Source organism: Uloborus diversus, chromosome 9 (genome assembly GCF_026930045.1).
Source record: "Uloborus diversus isolate 005 chromosome 9, Udiv.v.3.1, whole genome shotgun sequence".
In the NCBI taxonomy this organism is placed as follows: domain Eukaryota; kingdom Metazoa; phylum Arthropoda; class Arachnida; order Araneae; family Uloboridae; genus Uloborus; species Uloborus diversus.
The window spans coordinates 87,972,005-87,997,266 of record NC_072739.1 but is presented as its reverse complement, the minus strand read 5'-3'; the positions used below and the strand labels follow the sequence as shown (position 1 = coordinate 87,997,266).

At 35.0% G+C, this 25,262-nt stretch overlaps 1 protein-coding gene across 3 annotated transcripts in view; it reads left to right on the top strand.

Moving 5' to 3' along the window:
• The first annotated feature begins 11,762 nt into the window (after positions 1-11,762).
• LOC129230108 (CTP synthase 1-A-like) overlaps positions 11,763-25,262 on the top strand; it is a 40,773-nt gene continuing 27,273 nt past the window's right edge. Inside the window, exons 1-2 of one of the 3 annotated variants that reach the window (XM_054864511.1) lie at positions 11,763-11,827; positions 14,880-15,054. In XM_054864511.1, coding sequence (XP_054720486.1) covers positions 14,889-15,054 — 166 coding nt within the window. In that variant the 5' untranslated portion in view covers positions 11,763-11,827; positions 14,880-14,888. Of the gene's footprint in view, positions 11,828-11,858; positions 12,049-12,593; positions 12,688-14,879; positions 15,055-25,262 lie in introns of those variants that run through there. The other 2 variants (XM_054864509.1, XM_054864510.1) reach the window with 2 other exon arrangements.

Below are 25,262 nucleotides of genomic sequence, written 5' to 3'. Positions count from 1 at the left end.
TTTTATAGCTTTAATGTGAAAGTTTGTGTGCAACGCTTCAAAAAACCCTTTCTCTCTGTAGTTTTTCTGTAATTTAAGAAATTTAGAGCTTTACCAGCTGAAATAACATTTTGGAAAACTATTATGGCTGAACCACTGAATGATTTGTCAACACAAAGCATTAACAGCGTTAATATTGCTTTAAAAGGCTATGATGAATGCGGTAATATGTTGCAGCTATAAAGATGCATTGATTGTATTCATTAATGTAATTTGTATCGACCATAAGCTCTTTCTTGTTTAGTTTATTAAGCATTATTCCAGAATATGAAACCTAATGTACATGCTACATTATAAAAAAATCTGTCGACAATTTTTAATACTAATTGCAATATACTGCATAATAAACATAAATAGATTTGATTTAAAAAGAAACAAACAAGGTTAGATTGAAAAGATGTAAAATGAAGGAATACTGCTGCTATTTGCGCAGCCAAAATTATTCTTCTGGGGCGGGGGTGGGGGATGGTACAGTAGTCTACAGGTCTATAAATGCCATGCTGGGATTAGTAATTTAACATAAAACCAAAGTTTGTAGTGAATTGAACTCTTAATCCCCCCACCCCGCTTTAAAACCCCTCCCTTTATGAAAACCTGGACACGGGCCTGTTTTATGTCATCAGAAAACTTTCATTGTACACGCGTACACTGACATATTATTAACCTTTATTTCAGCACTCTTCGTAATACCATTTTTTTTACAAAGATATGAATTATTTTTCTTGACTACCAAGTGCGCAAAAAAAAGGCCAAAAATAGAAAAAAAATGAAGGCGCGCAGGTTTGAGACAGCAAAAGAAAAAAAAAATAATAATAATAAAGTGAAATTTAAAAATAAATTTAAAAAATAAATAAAAGAAAACGAAGGTGCACAGGCTCGAGGGCGCAAAATAATAGAAAAAAAGCGAAGCCGCACACGTTCGAGAACGGGAACAATAAAAATTTTTAAAAAAGGTTCAAGATCTCAAAAAAATAAAAATACCAAAAAAAAAAATGAAAGTGCACACGTTTTAAGAAGGCAGAAAAACGAAGGCGCAAGAAAATGAAAGAAAGAAAAAAGAAACAATGGCCCATGCGTGCGAGAGCATAAACAAAATAAAATGAAGGAAAGAAAACAGAAGGTGCACAGGTTCAAGGACGCAAAAAAAGTGGAAGAAAGAAATAAATAAGCAAAGTCGCACAGTTTTGAGGGTGGAAAAAAAATTTAAAAAGAAATAAAAAACGATGGCGCATAGAGTGCGTTCGAGGGCACACAAGCGGGAGGGCGCATCAGACACCATTCCAAGATCAAAATTTTTAAAAAATCTTGAAAGGTTGTCAAATTAATGGTATTTTAATATTTTTTGACTTTTGAGTGAATATCCCGTATTCATGTAATATATTCTGTGTTTTGACGAATGCAATGTTTTCTAATACTGTGCACAATTTCAAAAAACCCGGGGGGGGGTGTGAAATATGAAATTGAAATCCAACTTTAGAATAACATTCGGAAAAAGAACGAAAAATTTTGACCTTTTTCTGCCTTTTCACTTATTTTTACTTGAGTCATTCCATGTCAAGTAACCAAGGGGTCCCCGTTCGGCCATTTCCGATTTGGATGAAATTTTATAGAGGTGTAGAGATGCCTTTGAAACTAATCTATGCAAATTTTCAGCTTCCTAGTTCCAAATCCTGAGGATCCAGGATCTCCGAAAAATGTGAGCCAAAATGGCGGATCAGCTTTTTGCGCCAAACTGCCAAGTTTAGACTAAGTTTACAGAAAATTTTATCACACTGGAAGCCTGAAGTTTTAGGGGCTTAAAGTACAATTAGCTGTTAATTGTTTAATAATAATACATTCAAGTATTTTTGGAAATTTGAGCTCATTAGATTTTATATAGCACGCGTGTAAACTCGTGAAAAAGCGCGGCGGGGAAAATTTTCCCAGTATTTTACGTTGTCATAAAATCTGAACAAAAATAATTCAAAGTCTCGTACTTCGTGATTACATTGTCCAAATACTTGTTTTTTAATTGGTTACAGTTTTAGAGTTTAAATATCTATTTTCAAAAAGATATTGTCATTCAAAGTTGCTGTCAAAACCGTCCCAAGTGAAAAATAGCTTATTTTCAAAGCACTGTAGCTCAAGTTTGTAAACCTCGCATCTTTTCGTTAATACGAGGAATAGATTTTTTTCCTTTCAAAATAAGTTTTTTCTTCGATGGTGTTCTTTCGAATAAGGATAGAAAAATAAGTTTGAAATTCTGTCTGTCGTAACGAACTGCCATATGTTTAAGTTCATATTACGGGAAATTTTATCACACTGGAAGCCTGAAATTTTAGGATCTCAAAGTACCTTTGGTTGTCAATGCGTTGTAGTATTTTTTTGAATTTGAGTTCATTAACTTTTGTGTAGCACACATGCAAATTCGCAAGAAAAATGCAATGGAGAAACTTTTTTCTAAATTTTAGAATGTCATAAATTTTGAACAAAAATGATTCAAAAGCTCTTATTTTATAATTCTATTGTCAATATACATGCTTTTAATGGGTTATAAATGCAGAGCGTAAATATTGATTTTCTAAAAGATATTGGCATCCAAAATGGCTGTCGTAATCGTTCACATGAAAAATAGCCTATATTTAATGTGCTGTAGCTCAAGTTTGTCCCATAGCATTTTCTTTTCTTTGGTACCATTAGAAAGAAAATATTTTTTCACACAGAAATATTTTATTTTCTTGTAATATTTTAGCGGCCCTGTGCTGTCGCACAGTTTGCCACCCCCTAAGCACGGCTCTGCACACAGTGTCCACCACCCCGATGGGAGGTTACTGGAGGTCACTGTGCCGTTCCAAAATTTTACCGTATTAGACAAATTTTGTCTGTTAAAATTTAGAGATAACATTGCAGTATTGCCAGCGTATTTTTTTTTTTTTTTTTTTTTTTTTTTTTTTTTTTTTTAACGATGCCTAATGTCTCTTCTCAGTAGATACATATATCGTCGTCTCAGAGCTGCAGTATACATGAAATACACCGCCAGCGCAGTCATTCCATCTGAGGACTGCAGTTTCGTGTTTATTAGCACTCATTAGCCCGGAATAGGAAGTGACTGAGCTGGAGGTATAAAACCTCTCAAGGAAGCCAAGAGTGCCAAACAAACTGGTAGCTAATATAGAATTAGCACTGACAGACAAGTGATCGAAGCAATAGTTCGGTTCAACTTACTGCAAATACCATGCCTTGCCTTCAGTCTTTGAGTTGAACCGAACCAATGCTTCGGTCACTCGTCTGTCAGTGCGTGAGCGGAACCAGCCGATCATTTTGAGAAGGGCCATTTGAAGTTTTTTAACAAACTTTTTGTGGATGTTTGTCTTAATGGTTACCTTTCAAACAGTGCCGGATCATCGATTTTTCCAAAAAAAAACTACCACCTCTACCAAATTTTAAGTTTTATACTTGGTTTGAATTTAAAAGTAGTGACAGAAATAGGGTAAATTTATAAAATTTAAGATAAGTTTAATACAATTTACTCTCGTTTTACGCGGGTTTATTTTACGCGGTTTCAATTATATGCGGTTTAAAGATTTTACAGCTTTATTTTATTTTACGCGGATGAATTTCGGTTTTACGCGAATGCGACAATGCAAACAGATAAAATTTTCCCCTCTTTCAAAATCCAAACTTCTAAAGATTGCAGATTACACGTAATCAACTGCATTTTTATGTGCTAATAATCGAGCTTGGGCCACTGGAGACAATTTATGCGATTGGTTCCAGAGCTCTTTTCAGAAGTAAAGTTATTAAACTCACACAGTTCAGAACTCACTAGAAGAAGAGCTTGTAGGAGGGACAAGGGAGGCCAAAACCAACGAGGATACCGACGTCGGTGACGCACAACCAAAACGTTCACATTGAAAATTTTGAGCCATTCCTAGACAGTAGAAATGATCTTTCTGATTTGTTAGTGAAGGAAGATTCTATCATTGAAATGACGCAAGTGCTCATGGATGCGTTAATGCTCTGCAAAGAATTACAGAGAAAAATTCTTTAATGACTGCCAAAAGACTATCATAGCCAGCTCCTCTTTATAAACAGGACACGAGATTAATTTATGTTACTAGAATGAAGTATTTTGTTATCTAAGGAACCAAACCCCTATTTTAGCATTAGTATTAGGAACCAATTTACGCGGTTTCGATTTACGCAGCATTTCCGTGGAACGTAACCCCGCGTAAAACGAGGGTCTACTGAAAAATTCTTTTTGCGTAATTTATAGCTTTGAAGAAGAATATATCAATTTTTATTTTATCTCTCGCATAGCATTTGTAGAGGAGCATGGGAGTAAAGAGTTCTCCTCCGGAAAAGTCTCAAAGTTAAAGTCTAAAAGGCAAATTCAGGCTCACTTTGATCTCGTGAAGAATAGGTGTACAGATGTACTCAGAGGACAGATTGTCCAAGTGTTAAAAATTGGCATCAAGAAATGATGTAAACGATGGAGAAAAATTTTAGAAATAAAATGTTTTTGTTTCGAGGAGAGAAATGTAATTTCTCTCCCAATTAAAATCTAAATTTATTTCAGAGTAAAGTTCATGTGCTAAATTTGGTTATTTTCACAATTTTACAGAATATTAAATTTTTATATAATATTTTCTTTCTTTTCATTTTCTTCTCAAACAAATTCCTACGCACGGGAGGGGCTTTGGGAGGGGCCATGGCCTCATAGCCCCCCTCTAGATCCGCCCTTGTGTCAGTGCTAATTCTATATTAGCTACCAGTTTGTTTGGCACTCTTGGCTTCCCTAAAAGATTTTCCACCTCCCACTCAGTCACTTCCTATTCCGGGCTGATGAGTGCTAATAAGCACGAAACTGCAGTTCTCGGATGGAATGACTGAGCTGGCGGTGCATTTCATGTAGTTCTGCCTTAGCCCTGGCTATAGGGAGGTAACTTACTGAAAAAAAAAAAACTACAGTAGGATATCTTACTGCTACATTTCGACGATATAGTTTGTGTGCATTGTGTAAGCTCGTGTTTTGTTATTCGACAAAATTCGGATTTTCAGTTGGTAAATTGAACCCCCCTCCCCCCCAAAAAAAAAATTAAGTTTGCGCTCTTCGTCACCAAAAATGTATAACGATAAGGCTTAAGGCAAAATGATGCATATTTACAGAAGGCTTTGTGAAGTAATGCAAAAGGTTTAAATTCGTTCAAACAGTTTTTGTCTGAACCGTCTGTTACCGATTTTTAGCCATGATTTAAAAACCACTTAATTTCATTTTACGTAGATAGAATGAAAACTTTCTCCTTATACTTATCTAAAATTCACATCCTTCGGGGACTAATTTTATTTTATCTATTGACAACAGTTTTGCATCAATACGAAACTACCTTTTATTTAAAAAATGTAAAAGAAAAAAACATCTTCGGATGAAAATATGAGTTACTCATCGATACCATTTTTCTTTTATTTTCTTATTTTTTAAATCAGCATGCATGTTTTTATGTGTGCAAGCGTTTTTTCTCCTTTCAGCCCTATTTTAAAAATTGTGAAAAAAATATCGCTGACTGGGTGAGTTAATTCTTTTTCTCGTTTTTTACAAAAACATCAGAAAAAACTTAAGGTATTTAAGAACTGTTGCAAAAGTTAATTGTGAGACTTCATTACGATTTACAAACAGTAATATTTAAATGTGAAGGTCATTAATTATTGCAATCATATATGAGTAAATAAACCTTTTAGAAAAAAATCACAGAACATAATGAAAATGCTTTCAAATAACCCTTTTGAAATGTTATTATAGTCGCGCCCCTATAATGAAGTCAAAGGAAACAAACAAAAAATTCGTTATAAAAACTTAAATAATGGGAATGAAGGGGAATGGAAGTTACGACTTTACAGCCATTAATTCGAACACAGCTTCGCTAGGAACGGGTGTGTGTGTGTGTGTGTGTGTGTGTGTGTGTGTGTGTGTGTGTGTGACTGTATTACGCTTTTTTCAACAAGAGAAAAATTTCAGCAGCGAAAACTGCGAGGACTGGTCAAAATTTCAAGCCGGCCAGTACTTTGTGCGCTGGCCCAGCGGAATTGAATCCTTTTTCCGACATTCTCATAAATTTGTTCGTTGTTACAAAAACTTCGTTGCGATGGAATTCAAGCAATATCATGGCAATTAAATCGGGACTGGAAATTTAGTTCGCCGAAACGAATATTCCGTTGTAATGTTTCTTGTTGTCAGGAAGAGGGCGCCAACTTTAACTCCCAAAAGGTGCAAAAAAAAAAAAAAAAAAGCACACAGGTTTAAAAGGGAAAACTCACACACACACACACGCACGCAAAAGCGCAACATGTTTGAGGGCGCAAAAAATAAATAAATAAAAAAAGAGAGAGAACGGGAGGAAAAGCCGAAAAAAAAAAGATAATAAATGAAATTTGTGCACAGGTTCAATGGCGCAAAGAGAGAGAGAGAGAGGAAAAAAACAGAAGACGCACACGTTCGAAGCGCGCAAAAAAATTAAATAAAGCGGACAAAAAGGTTTCAGGGCGTAAAAAACCGAAGGCGCACAGAGGTTCAAGGACATTAAAAAAAAAAAAAATGCACAGATTCAAAGGCACATCGGCCTGCGGGCCGATGGACCGGCGGGCAGTCCGCCTCCAATTCGTTTTAACAGGATTTCATTGCATTCAGGGCCTGATTACTGAATAGGCTAACTAGGCCCAGGCCTAGGGCCTCGATATTAAGGGCTCCCAAATGGCTGAAATTACTTTAGTCAATGGTTAAAATTGTTTCAAAAAACGGATGATAAAGTTATAAAGTTTGAACACAGGGGAGCCCAAAAAAGAATTTGGCCTAGGGCCCATCGATATCTTAACCGGGCCCTGACTCTATTATTACCTTTGCTTTTGCAGCATGTTTCAGTCATCAAAGGTTTTTGCCAAAGTTGCCATTCAATCTATCGATCTTATCTCCTACCTATGATACACATCTCCCCTCCCCCCTCCCTTCCCCGATTTCATCCTCGAGTTGACCCTGGCCAGCAAGCAGAGATCAGTCTGTCCCTCCCTGTAAAGTGTATCGGTGCGTTTTCTTGGAGCGGAGTGAATTTTGTGACTTGATTGTAAGTAACTTTTGCTTATTTGATTACCTGGTTCATTGGATAAATATATTTTGTTTATTATAATTGAACGTGCATATTTGGTAGGAGGGAAATCTCTGTTTGCGGAATGAAACTCAAAATTTTACCGAACAATGGAACACGATCACACCACACATGCCTACAGCTAATTAGAAGAGACATTAGGCATTATTTCAAAAAAAAAAAAAAAAAAGAAAGAAAGAAAGAAAGAAAACAAGTATTGCGATTTTACAATGCTATCAGCAAACTTGCCGAATCGTCAGGCAAAATTTCCCGGATAAGTAAAGGAGAGCGGGGCTAAACGTTCCGCGGGCTAGTTGTTCCCTTTGAAATAGCTCAATGAAGAAAAAATATAAATGTATTTTGTAAGTACCTGGTTAAATGTAATGTTGCAGCGCACCGATAGCAGCCATAATTAGCCAGACTAGTGGCGTCCGGTATATTAGAAGCTGAGCAGGTGCATCACAGACTACTTTTGAAAATATTTTCGTTTTTGAACTTTTTGGTCTTTTTCACGATCTTAAAATGGAAGTGTTTAGTTCTTTGGTGTTTTTATACAAATGTGGATTGTGCATTCTAAAATACTACGTTGAAACGATTAATGTTTCGTTATCTTATCTATAATTTAATTTTTCAAGGACATGTGCTTGTGGGGCTAGTCGTTCCTTCGTTGTGGGGCGAGTTGTTCCGAGGAACAACTAGCCTCAAGGAACTTCCTGCTTCTATTTAACTATTTCAGTAGTGCGGTGAACAAAAGTACAGATAAATAAATATTATATGAGCATATTCGTTCCCGTGAAATATATAAATTAGAGAATGTAGACTCTCACCGACGTCACCGATGATTCACTGAAAATATTTGGTCGTTCTTCTACAGAAAGATAGAAAAATATGAAAATTTCCGAAGATCTATGACCTATCTTTCCTACTTTGATATGAAAATGTGAAATTTGCAAAATTTGTTGCTCTTGAGTTTGATAACGCCACCTTGCGGTGATTTAAGAAAGTAGCCAAAGAGGTAAAGCAGTTCAATATTGCTCAAGCAAGGCAGATATTGCATTGGAGAGATCATATCCTATGCAAGTGTATCTGTAGACTTTACGTGTTTAGCCGTTATTAGCCAGAGACTGCAACTTCTCCTTTACGAATTTAGCCTGGTCAAATCTGTGTAGGATTTTCATTATCGGAGGTGTAAATTAAAAACGCAAGTTTCGTCCCTTTTCGTAATCCGGAAAAAAGTAGTTGCAACTGTCACTGAAAATGGTAATTAGAAATCATGTATGTACAATAAACTCCTGATTACCCGTGGAATATTGAATACCCATTTTTGAAATATCACGTAGAATTTGTGCAGTAAACAAGCAAAAATAAATGCCAAAAGATTTTTTAACTATCACCGCATTGAAAAAATAATAAAAAAAGAAGACGACAGACGATAACTTTAATTTCTATTTTTTCTCAAAACATTTTCTCTGTCACCTCATTTTTAGTCCACTTCAAACAGTCAATATTTTGTAAAAAAATGTTGGGTTGATGTAATCATGTAGAGACAGTATGAAAAAGTATTGAACTACTATTTCAATTCTTAGGCACTTCATTTTTAACCACACACATTTAAAGTGTACGAACAATTTTGGAAGCCACGGTAGATAAGTTGCACTCTGTGTGACACATTTCAATACTTTAATACTATTTTTTTCTTAATGGCTTTTATTCTTCAAAAATGGAATAAGGGTCATAAAATAGGCAAAAGTTTGTTGCCCGTATTCTAATACAGCTCTGAATGTAAAATACGTAATTTTTAGCAAGAAACGTTGCTCCAGTCAACCTATTCAGTTGTTCAACATATCGCACATAGGCAATAAAACTAACTTAACCAAAACGAAAAAAAAAAAAAAAAACAGCAATGGAGAAAATTAAGGTTTGACGCAATAGTAATTTTAAGCGATTTTTAGTCTCAAATATTACAATATGCGCAATCAACTTATTTTGTGATGTTTACTAATTAGTTTTTGAAGTATAGATTCATAATGCATATTTTAAGCTCGAAAAATATAAATACCAAATTATGAAATTTTAATGATGTGTCACTATTGATGAAATCGTTTCTGCGCCCCCCCCCTGCACTATTTAGGTGAGCCAACTTTGCGATTTTTGTGTCGAGAAAGAGCATTAAGTTTAGATTTTAAATCAATTAGCCGGTACGGTTTTCCCAAAATTTTAATTGTGTCACTTTCCTTGCCGGGGTGCGATATGATTCTTTGTTAAAAACATACATGATGATAAAAAAATTGTAATTAGCGCTATCCAGGGTGGAGGGGGGAGCCGGTCTTTCCCCTTAAAACAATTGTTAGTGCGGTTTTGGTTACTTTTAGAGCAAACCTAAGAAGGAGCCGTTCACAAATGATGTCCGCTTGAAAGGAGTAGGGAGGGAGGGTTCGGGGTTCATGAACTTCTGACAGTTAGGCTCTAGGGGGATGGAGGAGATTAAAAATGTGACTTCACACATTTTGGTGCAAATAAAAGCGTTCGTATAGCAATATGTTCATAGAAAATTGCATGAGATGTGACGAGGTGAAGTGTGACATTCTTTATGGACAACCCGTGTGGACGTTATATTAAGCTACTGTGTACTGAAGTGTTATAACTAACTTCGTTTCTACCCCCCCCCCCTCCTGCGCTGAAAAATACCTGGCCTGGTAAATTTTGGAATCTGTGAAAGCCTGGGGTGGTCGTCATGTCTTACGACGGCCTTAAGAGAATGTAAAAGAGAACATAAGAGATATAAGAGAGTATACAATATAAGAAAGAATAATAGAATGTAAAATAAGAAAATAACCTATAATTTTAAAACAGTATTTCAACTAAAGTCACTTTTTATAACGCACAGCAAATTATTACATATTTCTAAACATCAGTATTCATGCAATACTTAGAGAAATTAATCTTGATTTTAATTGTCAATTGCATTAATATATTTCAGATTGATTTTGTATTGTTTTCTCATTTACTTTTATTTCTCACATGTAACTCCTTGCTGGAACAATTGGCTATTCCCCGTCTTTGGTTCAACCAGTTTTTTTTTTTTTTTTTGGGGGGGGGGGGGGCAACTTTAGTTCAAATAATGTTTTTAGCATTTTTTAAAAATAATAACTGCCACTTTAGATCTACTGACTGTATATCCACGCTATATGATCTGAAATTTTGTACAATCCACACAGATGCATCAGACCACCCCTAAGAGCTGTTGAGTCATCTCCCCACCCCCCGTCAAGAAAAGAGAGAAGGAGATAGAGAGAGAGATACTAAGTCTTCAAAAAGAACGCAACCCTTAAGCATTTCAATGCCACAGTCTGTGTCGCAATGAAATTTTCATGTCCCCTCCCCTTTTTTTCATCACGCACTTGCAATTTCCAATATAGGACGTTAGTGTTTAAAAGGATATCGTTCAAAATTCAGAAGGCTTATTCTTAATAGAAATGTTTCATTCGGAAAACAAAATACCTTCCTTTCTTTTATGTATATGCAATATTTATAGTTCTGAAATTTTGAGTTTGAAAAGTAAAGATTCCCCGTGGAAGACAATTAAGCGAAGCTAGAATCGAAAGAAAAGAACAGAAAGACATTTTCGCAAATTCAAATGCCCGCCAAAGTTGGGTTGTCTCAATTGTGCGCTAAAATTAGCTCTGCTTTCGGGTTAGTGCTGCCATCTAGGCTATACACGCATAGTACTTATGCATCATTCTAAACCAGTGACGCACAACCTACGGCACGCTTTCCATCTCCGGCCCGCTGTTTTATTTAATGTTACAAATCGAAAAGCACGATTTGACAATGTCACAGATTTGGAGCTAAATGTTCAGAAATCGGTTTCCGAAAAACAGATGCATTTAACGAAAGAAGTATAGTAAGGACAACAGTGGGTGGCTTTTCATTTCCTTTCCTTTTCCGTTACTTTCCCCCATGTTGTTAGAAAAAAATTAAATATTTTAAATTTTTATGTGTGTTCTGGCCCGCTTTCGTCGTCGAATCGTTTTGATATGAGGTGCAGCCCTCGAGTAGAAAAAGGTTGAGCGTCATTGATCTGCCGTAACTTATAACGGTAAGCGTTATTAACGCTTTGACGCTTTTATAGTGAATGGAAGTAATTTTTTATTGTGCTTGTGGAAAGCTTTCTTTTCTACTTCTTTGAAATTACATTCCACCACAAGCTGTCTGAAGCCTGCATCGAAATTAACATACATTGAAAAATTAATTTAACAGGGTTTCTCTTCTCTTTTTTCAAAATTTTTTGAACATGTTAGAAAAATTAATTTTAATTCCGTTTCCAACAATAAGATGGTTAGATCCGATTTTGTTTTTCTTCACTATTTATACTTCCAGCCGCTAGATGGCAGCAAAAACTTTTTCTTCATGTATTTTCAAAACATATGTATTTTCGTAGCCGTATATTTCAAGTAAAAGTCAGTAACTTTGTTTTTGTAAAAAGATTTCATTAGCAGTAGGATTTCCAGCAAGTCTTTCGTGCACGCTCAATTCACAAAACTTTCACTCCTTCATTTTTATACTACTTTGTATTAAATACCATGGAATTTTTTGATTCTTAATTTGGCAGCCTTTTCTCTCGCGCCGTAATCATTGAAATTATGAACATTTAACCTGAATAATTTTTTAAGGTTTGTGCTGTTTTTGCTTCACTTTAATTGTTACTAGCCTTTATCTTTCACGAGTAATAAGTTTCTAAGTTATATAAATTCGTCAACTGGTTCGTGATATAGAAAAATATGGTTTTAACACTTGATTTTAAGTTTACCGCTCTGTCTTTATGAATTATCTCATGAGAACAAGTCGCTCCTTTTCATTATTGGCGAACACTTATTTACATAAAATGATGAAGGTAAATGCACAAAAATATTTATTCATACTAATGTGCACCTTGCTTGTGCATGCGTAGACATTTTTAGCATTAAGTCAGTATGTCAATGGCTCTTGCTTGAATTTGGTCTGATGATAAAATTGTTAACAGTAATTGAGTATATTTTTTGAGAAAAGATTTTAAAATTATAAAGTTTAAATTTTCACATACGACAGAGAGGTTATGGTACCTATGACTTTTTTAATTATTCACTTTACCTGTCGATTGTTGCTCCATCCACCAAGGATGAAAAACTTCTTGTTCGTTGAAAAATTTATTTAGCTTCATTTATTTATTTTTTTTTAAAAGCTGTAGTGGGAATTCTGGTTCTGCCGAAAGGAAACAATGGGTGTCCTTTAATATTAAATGGGGCAATTTTTCAATCTAAATGAAGGAATCAACTTAAATGGAAAGTTTTTAGCAGTTTTATGTACTGGTTGTTACTTTTGAAGCTGCTGAATCGACCGATTCTGTTTACTTAGGGTCTAGGATGCCTGTCTTCCAAAGAGCAATGATACACTGGCCCAAGTACCACAAAGACCCGTGAATAAGAGGGGGAAGACCAAATTGTGCCAAATTTAGCTCCTTGCTATGTCCTGCATCAAAAATGGATAAATCATGGTTCTCATGTTTCTGTAACATTGTTTGAGATAAATTTTTGTTATTCACATGTTAAATATCTTACTATTTATTTGATCCCAAATTCAGTGTTTTGGAAGTTTTTATGTTATTGCTTGCTTTTATTTAACTTCTACCGCATGCTGTTAATCTGTTCATTACAAGAAAAAAAAATATTGCACTGCCTCTATTCTATTTCGTTTTTCACACTACTTGTGTTCAAAAAAATATTGTTATGCAAAATCTGCTATTAAAAAAAAAATTTACAACAGGACTTTTTTACAAGTTTAGAACAATAGTGGAAAACAATTCAATCAAGTATTAAAATGTTACAGTGCTTTAAATAAGTTTAATTGTTCTACAGTCCTTGAAAATAATTAAATAAGTCTTCGAGTCTACTGGAAAAGCGCTTCAGTTTTATTTCTTATTTAGTGTATAAGCTATAAATTGTGTGAATGACTAGGCCTTATTGTTTAAATATTTCTCTTTAAAAGGTGAAATATATGTCAAAAAAATTGATACAATACATTTTTGTAAGCTTCTGCATAATACATGAAAAGCAAGGATTGTAATTTTAAAATAGTGGTAGTAATTTGATAACTTTTGTTACCTGTTGGAGTTATCACAGTGGACAGTTATCACACATTGCTGTTACTTTTCAAAATTGTTTTTTATTAATTTATCTTTTAACTGCAATGAACTCTATTGTGAACACTCATAGGATCGAACAAAAGTGTTCAGATTATGGGGATATTCATTATAGAGGGAGCCTGGATAAAATGCATGTATAGTTATTCTACTGTGTTAATGTTCAGTACTTTGCATAGGGAGCTATGCCAGTTGCTGAGATAGAGGTCCTGAATTTTGTATTGGTGGCCAGTGCAATGTCTTAATTCAACTTAGTTGGACCTAAACTCTTGTATTTACTTCTTTCTTTTTTAATTTAAAAAGTTTTACTTAACATTCAACAATAAAATATTACAATACAGCTATTAGCATAAATATCTGGAGAAAAAATAAGAGTTATTTTAAATCTGTGTTTGCATTGTGTTATTCTCATGCAAGGTACGTATTATCATCCAAGAGAAAATGTTTCTGGGTGTTTATCAGCCTCATTTGACTGAAAAGGTCTTGAATACTACTTGATACAATTGTTGGATTCCTGAATTATAGTTCAGTGGCAGAAAATTCAGTCTCATATTACTCAGTTAAATGACTTTACGTGATGCAGTAATTATCCAGAAAAATAATTTTTCTTCTTCCTCTCTCCATCTTTCCCTTAATGCCTTTTCAATCATGGTGATGAAATTTTTAGTTTAGGCTTTCAAATTTGATTCGTAGGAATTCCCGAGTACCGATCAGGCCGTATCTATTGGTCCCCCCTGCCATAGGCGTGCACAGGGCTTCAGGAATGGGGATACCACTGTATCAGGAGGTTGAAATTGCGCTTGGAAAGGATCTCATACTTGCTTGCTTAAGGAAAATTTTCAAATATTGCGAGTAAAAAAGCATTTTTAAAGCATATGAGGTAAGAAATTAATGAACCTATAAATGTAAAATTTTAGCCACTTTCGTATTAACTTTCATTTTTATGTACTAATGGGGGTACCACAGTACCCCTGGTGACCCCTGTGCACACGCCTATGCCCCCTGCAACAAAATCTGTAGGGCTCCTCCCCAGAGGCTGGCAGTGTATATTTGCAACGCTAATAAATCTTAGTGCTAGTTTTTTTCACCTTTTTTTTTTCAATTTCTTAGGCTGCTGGTCCCCTTCAGGATGTAGGCCCTCTTGCGGGTGCACGGATCCGGGTCTGGTATCGATTGTGAACATCTTCAGTATATAGAGAGGTAATAATTGAACAGGGTTAAAAATAGCGCTAATAATAGTGGGGTGTTCATATTACAGGGTGTTCCGAGTACAGATAGGTCAGCCTATGCTTGGTCTATGGAGTTTAGCTGGGAAGATCAAAATGTGTTCAGAATATTGGGGATGTTCACATTAGGGAGTTTTCAGATAGAGAGAGTCCACTCTATTCTGTTTTATCATTTGGTAAAATTTGGAATATCGGTCAATTGAAAATGTAAGTTTGAGGCATGCCTGCATGCAGTATTTTCTGCTTAATACGTTCAGTGTTTTTTTTTTTTTTGTAAAATACGATGTGTTCAAAAATATTTACTTTGAAAAACTTTTTCAGAAAAAAAATATGAAATACATCCTTGTCACTGGTGGAGTCATAAGTGGAATTGGAAAAGGAGTGATTGCCAGCAGCATTGGAAGGATTTTGAAAAGTAATGGGTATGAAGTGACTTCAATAAAAATTGATCCCTACATCAATATAGATGCTGGAACCTTTTCACCATATGAGCATGGTAAGTTAGTATTTTTATTTATATACTTTTTTAATGAAAAAATTAATGTTATCAAAGACTTTTTACAATTTATAACACTAAGGGGCTCTGCTCCCTGCTAGCTAACGCTCACCAACCTCTGAAGATTGCTTCCCAATCTTATTTAATTCGCAAAAATTTAAATCGTCAGTTAGAAACAGATTAAAAATGCATGGAACAAATCTGATATACCCCCCTCTTGGCGACTTTTTCCTGTTGGCGCCGAAAAAGCGTCGCCAAGAAAACTATGTATGACGTCATATGTCATACATCGTTCTTAGCGATGCTTTTTTAGCGCCAACAGGAAAAATTCAAATTATGTCATTAATTATTTAATGAAATTAATGCATTAATTTTTTTCCGTTGTTTCTCCGGGATACGAGCCCTCGGTCTCATAGTACTTTCGTAATGAGACCTCGGCCCTGCCTCGGTCTCATTACGAAAGTACTATGAGACCTCGGGCTCGCCAGGACCTCGCTGCCGCTCGGTCCGTTATCCCTCCGACTTTTAATATACATCACAGTCGGATATAAGTCACAGATCTCCTCCGTTCAGTATACAATAAAGTCACAGATTTTATGTGAAATTAACACCATTTTTGTGCTACAAAAATGCCAACCAGACCAAAATACAAACTACCAGAAACACACTAAAAACACAATAATTCAAAATATGTTCACTTACCTTTTTTACTTCCTCACGTGAGGCAGTGCACATATGTTCCGCTCTTAGGAATATTTGTTCGGATTTTAATTCAATGTAATTTAATATTTCTTCATTAATATAATTTCGCCAATCGGCTAAAGTTTGTGATGAAAAAAATATTGACTTTCAATATCAGCAGTTTTGGTCCCAATTAAAATCTCATATATGTTATCAAAAAAATCTCCTCTATTTTCAACTTGCTAGAACTAAACCATGACCCACTCCTGATCGTTGCTTCTTTTCCACAAACAACACCCCCAATAACCTTTCTACAAAAAAAAATTAACCCATCTGAACATTTTTTAGTTTTTTTAATTTTCATAACAGAATTACATCTAGAACATAACATTTCATTCTTAAGTAAACCAATTTCCCTTAAAAATTCTAAAAAAACCTCTTTATTTTCAATTAGTTTAAATATAAAAAATCTATTTAGGACTCCGGTACGTCCAAACGTTGGACGACCTGACGAAAAAGAAAAAGAAGATTCATTCAAAAATTTCAATTGATACATTTGGACAACATCACAAACCGAACTCATAATTAAAATAGAAAATTCAACTAAATTAACATTAAAAAACAACAAGAAAAAGAATACTCTAAAATAAAGTTTGAATTGAAACTTTATTTTAGAGTATTCAACTTAAAATCTCCCTAAGAGCGAAACATATGAGCACCTACCTCCTACCACACATACACGTGCAAAAAGACAAACTTCGAGAAACTACTTTCCAGCGTTCAAGTTGCAAAACCAGGGTTACCAAGTTATCGCCTTATTGGCAATTTTCGTATCGAGCGAAAAATTAAAATCTCGCCAAGAGGGGGGCATATCAGAGGAGAGCCAAATGCATTATGAGCTCCCTTTGGATCAAAAAGCACCCCTTCCTCGAGTTTCAAAATAACTTGTACCAACTTGCAGAGCCGTAGGGGCTAAGGTGCTCATGAACATTGAAAAACTGCAGTTTTGTATGTTTGAAAAGTCGCTTTCATATTCGTGTTTTCTAGTAACATATTTTGCTCTTTAGCTCAGGGCTTGAATTGAGCCTAAGATTTTCTGTTAAAATCGAAAACCTTAAAGTTTGTGAATAAGGAAGTAGAAACATGCAAATCGAAAAGACATAAGGGCAGTTCTCAAAAGGTGGGGACAAAAAAGTTAACTTTGAACAATTTCAAAAATTTTCAAATTTGACATCAATTTTGCTTTTATTCTATAGTATGCATACCTACAACATAATATATGAACATGAAAAGACAGCAGGTATTTGTAAAAATTGTTAATTAGCAAATTAAATCAGCAGTCTGTAGGTAACAGATTTTGGACATTGTTGTCCTGTAGGTAACAGATTTTGGACATCATCATAATGTAAGTTTCAGCATTTTTGACAATTGTTAATCTGATTTTTAACTTTTCCAATGAAAATTTTATTTACTACTTTTTGAATTTTTCAATTTAATAATAAAGAGGATATTAATGAAGTACTTGGATGGCTATACATACTGCTCTTTACATATAATAAAGTTTTGGAATGATTTTGAAGAAGTTGATAAAAGGTTATAAAAAAGCTTCAAATTAAAAATAATACAAATGTAAAAATTGACATGAGTTTTAATAATGAATATTTTTTCTAATGTCATAAGAATTAAAACAATGTCTAAAAAAAATTATTGAAAAAAGAAATTCGTATTTCTATTTGGAGATTGAAAAATTATGTTTCCAAAAGAAAGAAGAGAAAAAAAAATTCTAAAATAACAAAAGCGGGGGGGAAAAAAAAAATTGCTAGCGCAGGCGATAAAGTCGCCAAAACTAATGCAGCTGATGATAAACTACGTTTGTCAAACTGGAATTCCCCTCTGGTAACCTTTAGCTTATCGTATACTGTGTTGTCGCCAACGGAGGTTTGCTTGGCAATTTTAGCGCAAAATGGCTTTTGTTGCGATCATAACCAGCCATGTTTCTACTGTAATTTATGTATTGTTCAATGTGTAACATATTAATTATGCAAAATACCAATGGATTAAAGAAGATAACATTATAATAACCTTTTTTATTGAGGTTAGAAGACAGTGGATCATCAAAAATTATGAATAAACGGATAGAATTATCGGCGTCAAGATCGTAACGCTATTTGGACACCTCACATGTATGTTTAAGAAAAATTATTTTTCTTCTAAGATACTGCATAAAAGCTTATGAAAACACTTTAAAACAATTAAAAATTGATTCTGAGGATCGATAAATACCTTTAAAACGAAAACATCATATACTTAATTCTCAAATAATAGCATTGTAAAGATCGTAACTTTTGGACATGCATCAAATTTCAAACTTACTTTTTTCTAAAATTGTTTACAAAGTAAATAATCTGTCTTTACTTTTGTTATTTGTGTAAAATATTAACAAAAAATTATTCAGTGTTCGATTCATACATTTAATTTTTTTTTTTGAAACGTATGGAAATAATTAAAAAAATTTTTTTTTTAATGGTACATTTGCTCAGTTAACGTTTTGGTATGTCCAAAATTGTGCCTTTTAGCAAAGAAAATATTTTTTAAGGGTATTTGAAGAGCATTTTTTCCATAATTTATGTCAATTCTTGTCTCTATACCGTATTATTATTTAACTCAAAAATTTTTGAGTCAATTAAAATGAAAGTTATTTGGTGTTGAAGCTTCAAAGTTGAGGTCTGTGTTTGTTCCCACCTTTTGAGAACTGCCTATAACACGATGGCAACGCGAAATTAGACATCAATAATTTTAATAGAAATGAGATTATTCGAACTTGAGTTTTAACAGCTTGTAACTTTTTTTCCTTTGGAGATAGAAGCTCAGTTTTTCAACCATAGGTCGAGTTAAAATCTGGAGTAAAAAAAGCCGCTCTTTCCATGGTGTTGAAAAGAAAACTGTGGGACAATTCCTTCTCTTTTTACTGATAGATTTAATGAAGAAAGTAGTGCCTAAATTTTAGCTAAGTTTAAAAAAGTTTCAGCTAAAAACTCAAAAAACTCTCGCCGTATTTAAGTTAGAGCATTGAAACAAGTTGCGTAGAACGCGGAAAATTCTACCCTTTCAAACGATATATAATATTAATGTGTGCAAGTAATTTTTCACCCCTTTAAGAGGTAATAATAGGCAATTTACGCGAAATTTGAGCTTTATAAAAAAAAACTAATACAAATTATAAAAAAAATAAAATCCCAGGTGCACACCCCCGGGTCTCGAAGTAATTTTGTACAAAATTTCAAAGTTGTAGGTGCTATGGGGTCTCCTGGATGCACGTCCGCTACAGGCTTCCTTCCAGAATTTCTTTGAAATCTCACTTTTATTTACTACTAAGAGATTATATGTATTTAAAGTATTTTGTTGTGTTATTTATAGACAGCTTCATGCTATCGCTCTCACTGTTTCCATAATTGCAACAAAAACTTTAGAAGAAATCTACCTCAGAGCTAGAAGGACGTAAGTCACATTGTGATAATTTTACAGGAGAGAGGAAAAACTTTTTCCTGGTGCTTTGAATAAAGCACAATCATCCAAATGCTTCATATCATTATAGCTCAGCTGCAGTGCTGTTTGTTAGAGGTGGCTTGCAGGGGCATGCACAGAGGGGGGGGGGGGAGAGAAGGGTCACCTGTTGGCCTGGATCCAAGCCAGAAGGGGGCCCAATATTTATCAAATGAGGGGTGAAATATAGTGGCAAATAACATGGAAGGGGGCCCTCCCATAAAAGTCATTTTTGATGGGCCCCAAAATTTCTGTGCAAACCTATGCATTTTGTACGGGGGGGGGGGGGGCAGCTACCCTTTTACTTCCAAAAGTGAAAGGACCTTGTTTCCTCACTTTAAAGAGTTAAAAAAGAACATTTGATCAAAAAATGACTTTTCACTCTGTGTATTGATTTATTAGCCCAGTCAATGAAGGTAAAAAAGTAGGCTTTGTCGCAACTAATTTAGGGAAAGCTGAATTTTTGCAGGATGTTAGCAAATCAAGTATACACTAAAAAAATACAAAGTCCCGACCCCCACCCCTCTTGCTTTCTCCCCCACCCCCCTCCGAAACATTGCAAGAGCAGTACTATGATTATACGTTTTTCGTGTCGCAACTAATTAGGGTAAAGCTGAATTTTGGCAGTATGTTTGTACATAAGGTACACACTGAAAAGCCACAAAGTCCCGACCTCCACCCCTCTTCATTTCTCCCCCACCCCCCTCCGAAACATTGCAAGAGCAGTACTATGATTATACGTCTTTCGTGTCACAACTAATGAATTTTGGCAGGATGTTAGTTCATAAAGTATACACTAAAAAAACACAAAGTCCCGACCCCTACCCCTCTTGCTTCCCCCCCCTCCCACTCTCTCCGAAACACTTAGACCATCAAAAGCAGTAATATGATTATTCGCTTTTCTTTTCGCAGTTAATTAAGAGAAATCTGAATTTTTGCATGATGTAAGTACATAAAGTGTACACTAAAACCTAGACAGTCCCGACCCCAACCAATCTTGCTGCTACCCCCCCCCCCCCTCCTTCCGAAACATTGCACACTGATCAGTTCAGTACTATGATTATACGCGTACAGCTTGAAAATTTATGACGTTACCAGGATGTTCCCTTTTTTATTTCACTCCTAACAATATTATAAAACAGTGATGCCCAACCTAAGGCCCAGGTGTCGTATCCGGCCCGCGAAGCTGATCCGTGTTGCCCGTTGTTTTGTGAAAAGTTACAACTCGAAGAGTACGATTAATGACAATGTTACAAATTGTTAGCCAAGTATTTAGAAATTGGTTTCTGAAAACATTGTTCGGGACCACTATTATACACAAATTATGAAACATACACTTTTTATATAGATAGCTCAGTTTCACCATTTTACCAAATTAATCATATGCAGAAATCTCACAACAAAAACCAAAAAGTAACTTCAAAAAATTAATAGCTTTTTATCATTATGTCTTGGAAAGAAATGTTTGAACAAAATTTATGGATAATAATATGATAATAATCATTTTCTTGAAATGTATCAACAATAAAATGACGTTCACTTAAAGTTTTTACTACCATAATGGAATTATTTTTTACAAATGTTTATAATTCGTTTGTGTCGGCGATAGTCTACAAAATAATGTTAATGCTTGGCTAACTATTTAAGCTTTAAATAAATTAGGAATAGTATATTTGAACTGATTATTTTCTCGCAGTGGATATTATTAATGTTTGATATTACTTTTGGTTTTTATTTTTAAGTCTTATATAAGGGGCCATCTTCTAATATTTCATTGGTTTGGTCCGAAATATTGTTACAGTGCATTCCACTACAGTGTCCACACGTACACGTGCAATCGAACCTAGCTTTACAACAGATGAAGTTTGAAACACATAATCTTTTCAATTGCAAGATACTAATTATAGAAGTTCATTTGAAGAAGAGGTAATCTTTATGAACTTAGGAATCAGTCTGTTGCATGAAGTATAATGCCAACCCCACTCTTCTGGGGGAAGTTTAAAACCTAACCAAGCTTGAATCTGGTGTTGACCCTAAAAACTCTGGTGGAAACCTTAAAAAGATGTTGACGAGTAAAGTCTGAAGGTGGTGGAAGTTTTGATAAATCAAAAGTGGACTTAAGGGACATTTTTGTGATTACTTGCTTTTGCTTTTCACAAACCTTTATTCAAACTTGGTTAGGTTTTAAACTTCCAGCAGAAGAATGGGTTTAGAAATATATTTCAAGCAACAGACTGATTCCTAAGATCATGACAATAACATCTCTGCTCCAAGTGAAATTCTCCTACTAATATCTTGCAACTGTAAAACATTGTGTTACAAACTGTAGCTGTCGTAAAACTGGGTTCGATTGTACGTCTATGTGTGGACACTAGTGGAATGCATTGTAAAAATATTTTTAACCAAGCCAACAAACTTTTAAATGACCCCTTATAAAAGAAAAATTGTAGTTATAATAACTTGATGCCTTTTTTTTTTTTTGAATGTTGAAATGTTTTTCAGAAACCAGTTGCTACATAGTCCTCGAGTTGTAACATTTCGCAAAACAACGGTTCACACTGATCAGTTTCATGGGCCGGATGTGACCCGTGGGACGGAGGTTGGGCACCACTGGTTTATAACATTGTAAGAAGTGAAATAAAAAAAGGTATACTCCGGTATCATCATTAATTTTCGAGCTGTAAACGTATAATCATAATACTGCTATTGCAATGTTTCGGACGGGGTGGGGGGTGGGGGAGATGCAATAAAGGTAGGGACTTTGTGTTTTTTTAGTGTATACTTAGTATACCAACGTCTTGAAAAACAACAACAACTTTCTCCTATTTAGTTGGGACACAAAAAGCGTATAATCATAGTACTGCTCTTGCAATGTTTCGGAGGGGGGGTGGAGAAAGAGGGAGGGTCGGGACTTTGTCTTATTTTAGTGTATACTTTTTGTACTAACATCTTGAAAAACATCCGCTTTCCCCAAATTAGTTGCAACACGAAAAGCGCATAATCATAGTTCTGATCTTGCAATGTTTCGGAAGGGGTGGGGAGGAAAGCAAGATTGGTGGGGATCTGGGCTTTGTACTTTTTTAAAGAATACATTATGTACTAACATCCTGCCAAGATTCAGCTTTCCCCTAATTAGTTGCGACACAAAAAGCGTATAATCATAGTACCGCTATTGCAATGTATCGGAGGGGGTGGGGGGAAAGCAAGAGGGATGGGGGTCAGGACTTTGTGGCTTTTTAGTGTGTACTTTATGTACTAACATCCTGGCAAAATTCAGCTATCCCCTAATTAGTTGCGACATGAAAAACGTATAATCATAGTACTGCTCTTGCAATGTTTCGGAGGGGGGTGGAGGAGAAAGAAAGAGGGGTGGAGGTCGGGACTTTGTGGCTTTTTAGTGTATACCTTATGTACAAACATCCTGCGAAAATTCAACTTTCCCCTAATTAGTTGCGACACGAAAAGCGTATAATCATAGTTCTGCTCTTGCAATGTTTCGGAGGGGATGGGGGAGAAAGCAAGAGGGGTGGGGGTCGGGACTTTGCATTTTTTTAGTGTATACTTTATGTACTAACAATCTGCAAAAATTTAACTTTCCCTAAATTTGTTGCGACACGAAACCTTGATTGACTGGGCTATTTGTCACAAAAATAGTGTCACAAAAATAAAGACTAAAAATTCCAAATAAATAGACTTTTGTCATGCAGAAATAATAAGAATACAACTTTGAATTAGAAGGGAGCAGGGAGTCTACACAGAGGTGTTTGTGATCTGAAAGTGCGGAAAATTTTGGGCTACCTTTTCCAAAAATTTGGACTGACAACATTCTAAAATTGAAAAACTATTAAAAAAAAAAGAAAGGAGAAAAAAAAACATATTTGTATGCATATTTGAAATTTTTTTACGGTGTGGGGTGGGGGACTAGCTCCAGTGGCGGATCTAGCTGATCATTTTGGGAGGGGCCATCCAAAATTTTTGAACAAACTCTCGAGAAACATTATTAAAATGAATGATTCTAAAGGGAGAGTGAGGGTGTATAGAATCCCCCCTTCCTTAATATTTTACCTTAGACACTCTAAAAATCTAATTTTAAGCTATTTTTGCACGTATTAAAGAAAGTGATGGAGGATTTGTGAGCTCTCCCTCCGAAAATTTTCGAAATTAAAGCATAAATACGCAAATTTAGGCTATCTTTGGTCTCGTGAGCAAGTGTCTAAAGTTGAAATCTAGATACGATGTAAATGAAGGAGTAAAATTTGGGAAATAATAGTTCTTTTTCTAGGAGAGAGTTATAATTTCTCTCCCAATTAAGGCCTAAATTTCTTATAATGTAAAAAACATGTGTTACATTTTGTTATTTTCTCATAATATTTTCGATCTTTTTTTCTTTTTTAAAAAATTCTACAATCACAAGGCTTTGGGAGGGGCCATGGCCCCTATGGCCCCCCTCTAGATCCGCCCCTGACTAGCTCACAGTTTCCGAAAATTTCACACCGTCTTCAGAAAATTTTTATAGGGGTCATTTAATCAATAAGGTTAAAATTTTATAATACATCTCAATTTTCCAAAGAAAAAAAAAAAAAGGGGGTCGTCAAACCTCTAATGTTTTACATCTTGTTTGACCCCCCACTTTTTTGTAGCACCAACTGCCTGTGCTATAATTTACTATACAATCTATACAGGATCTGTGCCTTTTATCAAAATTGAATGTTCATTGTACTACTGCTACCTTCTTGCTTAACTTAAAATTATTTATATGAACGTTTAAAAAAAAGCTACAAATTTGATCTGAAAATTCATATAAAAGTTTTACTGTACTATGTTTTTGCATAATTTAGTAGCAGTAGACATGAAAATCCATGAAATTTTTTTAATCCGATTTTTTTGTCTCTATGTTAGCTTTTTCATATTAGATAGCAATAAAATATTGTGTGTTTAGTTTTCCGAAAAGGCTGGGATTTGAGATAATCAGATTTTTTTTCCTCTGTACCTTGTACAATTAGTTTAATGACCAGTGACCAACAAAAATATTTAACTCTTAAAAGCCAGTAAAAATTGTAGGTGCCAGATAAATTATTTCTGTGTTTATATGAGAATTCACTAAGGTCTTTTGAAAGTCTAGTTCTGAAAAACTAGTAATCCATGGCCCTGTTAATGACTATCACAATCTTTAAATACCTGTGAAATTTAGCCTGAATACTCAACATGACCATTTCAATTAATTATTATGGTTTAAGTTATCAAAGTATAATTTTTGTTTACTAGTTTTATTTTACTTCTTTATTTTTATATGCAGTATAACAAGGACGTAGCCAAGGGGTGGGTCCATGGGGTCCAGACCCCCCCCCCCCTTCCCGAAAGACCCCTGTCCTTTTTTCTCAGTTATTGCATCTCGCATCAACAAAAATTTTCCGAAAGAGAATGTTTTTATAAAACCCTGCATTTTCCCCTTAAATATTCCCATTAATCGGAAAATTTCTCAGTCCTTGAGTCAATTCAGAACACGAGAACCTCGTGCAAAAACTGCAGGTTCCCAATTTACGTTTGCTTTTTGCTGTGTCGCGTACTTTGTCCGAAACGGGGAAATGTCCGTTTCGTCTTTCAAACCAGCTGGGTCGTGTGACCTTGAAATTCAACCCCTCTCCTTTGGTCCATCAAATTTCCATCGGCAAAGTAAAAACAAGCATTTATTGCCACTTCTACCGTATCCCACCACAACCGATCCCACAGTCTCATTGGCGTGGTTTTCTTTATTTCTTTCTCCTTTCTCTTTGGATTTTCGTGGATTTCGTAGACGCATGTCGTACGAAAGACAGCCAGAGTGAGGTGCGTTCCTGGTGAATCAGTAATTAAATTCCAATTCTTTTCTGTTTTAACACGCAGTTTTTACCTACGTCATACTTATAGGAAACATATCTTGAACAAAATTTTGTATGCAAAAGAAAATTAAGTTTATCCAAACTAGGTAAGTCGCAGTGCTCCAT